Source organism: Charadrius vociferus, unplaced genomic scaffold, assembly GCF_000708025.1.
Source record: "Charadrius vociferus isolate BGI_N301 unplaced genomic scaffold, ASM70802v2 scaffold213, whole genome shotgun sequence".
Classification (NCBI taxonomy): domain Eukaryota; kingdom Metazoa; phylum Chordata; class Aves; order Charadriiformes; family Charadriidae; genus Charadrius; species Charadrius vociferus.
Window position 1 is genome coordinate 4,579,385 of NW_009647828.1, and position 6,657 is coordinate 4,586,041.

Below are 6,657 nucleotides of genomic sequence, written 5' to 3' on the forward strand. Positions count from 1 at the left end.
ACTAGTATTGCAGAGGAGTCATAGAAAAACACCGCGCACAGAAAAACAATCAGCAGGAAAGCCAGGAAGTGACAACTGAAGAAATAAATAATACACTAGCCCACCACCTCGCAGTCTGGTGAAACTGTTGCTGTTGTATGTGCAAAGCTCCAGGAAGCATCACCCATACCCACGTGCAAGTGGTCACCTGGAGGCAGCAGCAAGGGCCCTCTCCGTTGAAGCATGTAAGGGTTTTTTTTTGGCAGGGCGGAAGCCCCCGTGGTATAGAGAAGAAAACCACAAGTGGTTAGAAAAAAAAAGCATATCCCTGGGGTATGGGGCTTTCTCGGTGGGTTTCAGATCACAGACCACCTGCTGTGCACAAAGCAGCTTTGCAGAGCAATTGCAAAGAAGAATTGCAAAGAGAACGATTCAACACCTGAACTTAGCTGCGTGTCAGCAATGCACGCACTCAGAGATACAAAATATGCATGGATATATGCCATGAAACACCCCTGTCTTGCTTGCTGAGTAATAAAATACGGTGTGCTCTGCCATCTGCATGAGACCCCTTGAGTGTGGGCAAGTGAAGGCAGAAGAATCCCTGCCAAGAAACGCAACCTGGGGCCTGCAGCCAAATCATGGGGCTTGTCCATGACTTCTGCAGAGCTGGAGCTGCTGTGAAGCCCCAGACAGGTGGGAGACGGCAGGCTGCGGTGGCTCAGGCACAAACATCATCAGTCTGAATCTCGAGGGGAGTCATCGAGGTAGAATCCTTGAGGCACCATCAAGAACCAATAACAATAAATGAGTACAAATTCTGGATTAGAACTGAATTACTTCAGAAATCTATTTTTTTTTCCCCCTTCATTTTGCTGCAGATGCTGAACACCATCTCTTTACCCAAGAGGGTCCGGATGACATCACATCCTCTCCAAAGAGCGATGCAGCCTCCCAAGTCAAGCGAGAAAGACCATCTCGGCTCTGCCGCACCGTCCCCTAGGAGAAGATGTCTTGGTCTCCTGCGCTGCTCCTTCTGCTCGCTCTGGGGCTCTGTGAGTATGGACACAGGGTCGTGCATCACCTTCACCGGGAGGGGCAAGTAAACCCCTTCCACTGAACCCAAGAAATTGGGCTAAATAGTTAAAGGGAAAATGAAAAGCAAACCAAAAAGGCTGACTTAGAAGTTTGCTCAGTAATTGTGGAGGTAAAGGTGGCCTCACCTCAGCCAGTGTAGGGCAGCTGGAGGGGTGGCTACGGCATCATGGGCACCGGGAAGGGAGCTCTGTCAGAGAGGTGGCTCTGGAGGGGAGGGGGAGGGGGAAAAAAGGGGCTTTAGCAGAAAGTGTTTTTAGGGAAGGGGCACCATCCCTGAGAAGGCAGCCGAAAGGATTTTCTGAAGGGCAGCACCCATCTTTAAAGCCAGAGTGGCTGATTGCCACACACCCTCCACACACGATCCCAGCAAGGGCTCCAATATAACCTTCAAGTCATCCAGGCAGCATGGTCATCCCTTTCCATTTGACCTCGCACCTGGTGGGCAGGGAATGAGGTTTGCCCAGAGGGGATATGGCTCTTCCCGAGGGTTTACCACAAGGATTTCTCGTCTACAGGCTGTACTGGGATCCGGGGCCAGAGGTATGGCATGACGGCCAGGTTTCGTGACAGAAGCATCACACACCCCCGGCTGAGAGAGCAGCTGGAGCTGGAGTGCCTGACTGACAAGGAGGACAGCGGCATATCCTGGGTCCGCCAGGACAGGAGTGGAACCCTTCATTTCATCGTCTTCATCTCTTCCATGTCCCGGACGACCTTCGCAGGGAACCAGAAGACATCCACACGCTTTGAGGCGAGGAAAGACAGCAGGTTGTACCGGTTGGTAGTGAAGTCTTTCATGCCGCAGGACGAGGGGAACTATTTCTGCCTCATGAACAGCAACCAAGTGCTGTACTTCAGCCCCAGCCAGCCTGCCTTCTTCCCAGGTCAGCAACACCTCCACCCTATCTCGCTTAGCTCTGCCAAAATGCCCAGCACCTCCTGTCTGTGCCTTTTTTAATCAGTCGCCTGGCCCACAAACCCCATTTTCCCTGCTTGCTTGCCCAAGGTATCTTGTGACAAAGGCACTGGTCCTCCTTCCAGAGGCTCCCTGCTTGCCACCTCTTCTCATGGTATTGCTCCTGCCCAAAGGCAAAGATGATCGGGCAGACCCTGCATCACCTCTCCATCCCCACTTCTCCATCCCATTCATGGCTCTGAAGGGATAAGACTAAAGTAAAGTCCACCACTCCTTCCTTCCTCTGGGTCCCTAAAGTCCTATCAACGTCAGGGTACTCAGGCTTTCTGAGGGTGATGGCAGAAAGCAAGAAATACAGACCCTGCAGCTCCTTATTGGGTCTTGGGAGACCCTCCTTGGGGGAGTCACCATCCAAAACAGGCTCTGTGAATTCCCCCTGGACCTGAGCCCTACGCTGACCACAGGAGCAGCCATGCCCTGGCAGGGGTGGGAGAGCAGAAGGGCAGGAGAGAGCTATTTTATCGTATTTCCCTATATGCTGTATTCATCCATTTTCACTTACAGTCACCACCACAGCAGCACCCACTGCACCGGCAGCCACCACCCAGCATGGCATCACCGAAAAGGACCCTTGCCTGAGGACCCTGGATTCAGGTAGCCCAGCTGTGGGGAGGGAGAGGGGAAGGTCTGCACTCTGGTCCACTGATACCAAGAGGGAGATCCTGCCAGCATTTTGGGATGGGGACAGAGGGAAAACCCTCAGAGCTTTATCAGAGTTGGATAACTGAGAACAGGCAGCAGGGAGGGTTAAACCCCAGTGTTTCATCCCACGTAGGAAAGGCTAAGGATGACCTAAAAAGCATAAGGATGTCTCATGACTGAGTACATTGGGAAGAGCTGGCGGGAGGGCAGAGCCCTGGGGGCTGGTGATGGTTTTAGCCTTGCCAGGGGACACAAGAAAACTTTTGGCTACATATCCTCCCCCAAATCCCCAGGAAAATGCTGAGAGCAGCAGCACTAACAAATGGTCATCACTGGGGATGACACCCATGCTGCGCTTGTGGACATCTCTGGTGCCCACCTCAGCCTTGGCAGGTGAGGGGAAGCCCTCTGCTTCATCACCAGCCCCACTGAATGCCAGGCAGGGCCCTCACCACAGCTAGCCATAACACCAGCTGTGGGCACGTGGTGGACCTTTCCTCTTCTCTATTCCTGCAGAGACCAGCAAGGAGAAAGAGCTGAATTTCTTCTGTGATATCTTCATCTGGGTTCCCTTGGCAGGCGCCTGCGTCCTGCTCCTCCTCGCCCTGGCAGTCACCATCATCCTGTGTCAACGTAAGACTCCCCAATAACCCCCCATAGATATTGCTCTAGCCTGAAACTGCAGCCCTGTCCTTCAGGGGAATGCATCTTCTAGCTATCCCCTTTATGTAGACATCAGGTAACTGGGACACGGGCAACACCAAGAGAAGGACCACTGTTAAAATCAGCATCTGTATTTTCCTCATCAGTAGGCTTAGGCTGAAAAATAATTATCAACTTCTACACTACAAGGAAGAAAAATAGATTATAAATAGAGAAAACTTACTCTATCGAGCTGTATTTGCTCTACCATCCTTAAATCGCTGTATCAGAGGGTAAAAGTACCAGAACCTGAAACACTTTGACAAAATAGCATAAACACGCTCCAGCACAGGGCTTGCAAATTCAAATGCTGAGACAGCTTGAGCTGTAACCAAACGAGCAACTTAATTCACAGGGTCAGAGACAGCTACGGCTAAAGCAGTAATGCAAAAATCTCTGGGTACGCAAAAGTCTTTGGTGAAATTTCATGTCTGAAATATCTTTAAATCACCCTGAGCAAGCAGTGAGTGCAAATGTATTTAAATCAATTTAACGCTCACTGAAATCAGTTTAACTTTCCGATACGCCCAGAAGTTACACCAATTTCATTAAACTGGCTCAGCTCATTTGCCTGGAACACCAAAGTGTTTTGCTGCTGAATTAACCTAACTAGATCCTCACTGACCCCACAGCCTGGAGCCAATGTGAGATGAATTTACCAGCTGACCCAGTTTAAAAAAAAAAAAAAAAAAGTACAATTTTTCAGCATACTTCAGCCCTGAAAAATACTAATGAGCATGGTCTGCAGTGATAGGAAGGAATACGTGAAAAAGAACCACTGGTGAGCCACAGCCAAAAATCATTCTTCTGAAGGGAAATAGCTGGTGATGCAGTGGAGTGCCCAGAGTTGGTCCACGCTCCCTCTGAAGTCACCAGGAGTCCTCCATGTGCACTAGGATTCCCCAGTCACCCGCAACGTGGTTAACCTACAAACACCACTCAATGATTTATTTCTGCCTTTTAATGCGGACGTGAATTATCAGCAAAAAGCCATTAGCCGCAATTAATTTCTGCAGCAGGCAGCCCAAGCCCTCAAGGACAGATTTTTACCTTGTGCTAAAAATTAATAGCTGGGCATCGTATTTTGCAAAATACATCCCAAAGTAACGACATAGATGCTAAAACGGGGAAGAATATCGTTCAACTTGGTTGCATGCTGTGTGGCATCATTGCCACCCGCCTGTCGTAGAAACTAATTGCTGCCAGTGGATTTTCAGGAATGTGCCAAAGTCACTGCAGACAGCAAAAAAAAATATATAAATAAAAATTCACCGTCAGTGTTTCAGTGTTCCCAGGCTGACCCTGCTACTGTTACTCACATGAAAATTTAATTAATGAAAATACATAAGTGGACTGCTGGGGGAACATGAGGTGCAGCACCGCTCCCCTTGCATGGCTTTCCTCAAAAATCAGCTTGGTTTATCCGTTGTTAGTCTTACAGATCGCGAGGCGCTCGGGAATACTGGCCCCACCTCGCTGCAGTGTTTCTTTACTGAACTGCGACTTGGTACCTTTGAACTAAAACGTTTTCTTTTTTATTTTAGAAACCAGAAGACGAAGATGCAGATGTAAAAGGTTAGTAAGTGACAGGTGTTGACATTTTTCTCTTCAACTCTGCAGCATCTCACCCTCAAGCGATAAAGCAGGCAGGTGCCAAAAAGCGAGCTAAAAATTCTTCATCCGATACAGGGTGGATGGGAGGGACTGTGTAATGAATTAAGGGTGAAAAAAAGAGAGATAAGATTCTCTTCTACTGCGTGGTGTTCGTTTTTTTTCTTTTTAATATAAAGTAATTCAAATCACTGAGCACTGACACTGTAGTAGATACTAAACAGAAAGATAAGAGGTGTTTGTGGCAGCCTAAAAACTTTGTGCATCACCCCATGTTCATGACTTTGATCGCACTGGAGTGCTCCCAGTGCACTACTCCAACTTGAGCCTGGTGATGATCGCATTTCTTCCCTTCCCCTCCCCAAACTGGTTAGTTGGTGTCACCATTGGACCTTCAGGTGGTCCCTATGGCTTAGATGCCAGTTATTGCATCCCAAAACCCCCTCTGCACAATTCTGGACCCACTGGCTTTATGTCTCTATTTCCCCAACAAGCAGTAAGAAACAGCAGCAGAGGGGCTGATCAGCCTTAAATGACTTTCCTGAGAAACAGCAATGCAGAGATGTAGAGCTTTAGAGTTAACTTGTTTTCTAGGGCAGGCAGGAATCCTTTTTTTACGCTTTCCCTCCTGCCTCTCCTGACTCACCAGGAAAACACTATCGGAATAAGAATTGCAAAGTGCCAGTTTGAAACAAGAATTCCTTTTTGCCTGCGAGTGACACGCATTTTGCTTCTGCAAACCAGCCTGCCTGAGGTTTCTTCACCTCGCCTGCGCTGTAGAAAACCACTTCTGCAGTTTTGCAAGCCTTGTGCTCAGAGAGCACCCTCAGGCTTGTGGCAAGAGAGCGCACCAGCACAGAAATCCCCGCTGCAGCTCCGGCCGGGCCAGCGCTGGGCTAGCACTTGGAAAAGCTGGCTTGCAAGAAAGTGTGGAACAGTATTGTCATACCTCAGGAGCCTTATTCTTTGCAAGTCAAGCATCTTTTAAAGCAGATAAATTTGTGTTCCTTGTTGTACATCCATGGGTTTCATAGTGAAGAAGTTAATAGTTCTTTAGTTGTCCAAATTAATACGACCACTCAGAAAGAACCTCCCTCCTCCTACACTAGCAGAAAATGGATTCCTACAATTGATTTTTTTTTTTAAAGGCAGAACACAGCAGAAATCAGTGCCTGAACAATAATAATGATTAAGGGAAAAGGCACTGAGTGGCAATGCCTTCTGCCCCTCGGGTGCAATCTTTCTCTGTGTATGTCAGAATACAGCTGCCCCTACAGACCTGCATTTTCTTTTGCTCATCTGAAAAAGGGAAGAGCCTGTCAATTTTTACAATGGATATTTATTATACCCAGCACTCCTCTGGATCCTCGCCTGGCTTTCCAAAGGCTAAGCGATAACGAAGAGCTCTTCTTGCCGCCTTGTTTAGGAGGATGCTTGCATTCTTCACGTATCTCAGTCCCCGTTGTTCACTGATCTCAGTCCCCGTTGCCAGCCCTGTGCAAAGATGTTCTGTCCCTAAGGAGAAAAACGTGTTACAGAGCTCTTCAATTTTGCACTGATGGAGCAGTTGGGTTACAAGTGCCTCAGGAAATCATCTCATCAAGGACAGCTTTCCTTCGCAGGGTTCTGGTTTAAGCAATGATATTATT

The 6,657-nt window shown here is 48.4% G+C and overlaps 1 protein-coding gene across 1 annotated transcript in view; it reads left to right on the forward strand.

Annotated features, from left to right (window-relative positions):
- The first annotated feature begins 988 nt into the window (after window positions 1-988).
- Window positions 989-6,657, forward strand: part of CD8A (CD8a molecule) — a 6,407-nt gene continuing 738 nt past the window's right edge. The window contains exons 1-5 of the mRNA XM_009882514.1: window positions 989-1,034; window positions 1,593-1,961; window positions 2,558-2,647; window positions 3,212-3,328; window positions 4,942-4,972. Coding sequence (XP_009880816.1) covers window positions 989-1,034; window positions 1,593-1,961; window positions 2,558-2,647; window positions 3,212-3,328; window positions 4,942-4,972 — 653 coding nt within the window. The remainder of the gene's footprint in view (window positions 1,035-1,592; window positions 1,962-2,557; window positions 2,648-3,211; window positions 3,329-4,941; window positions 4,973-6,657) is intronic.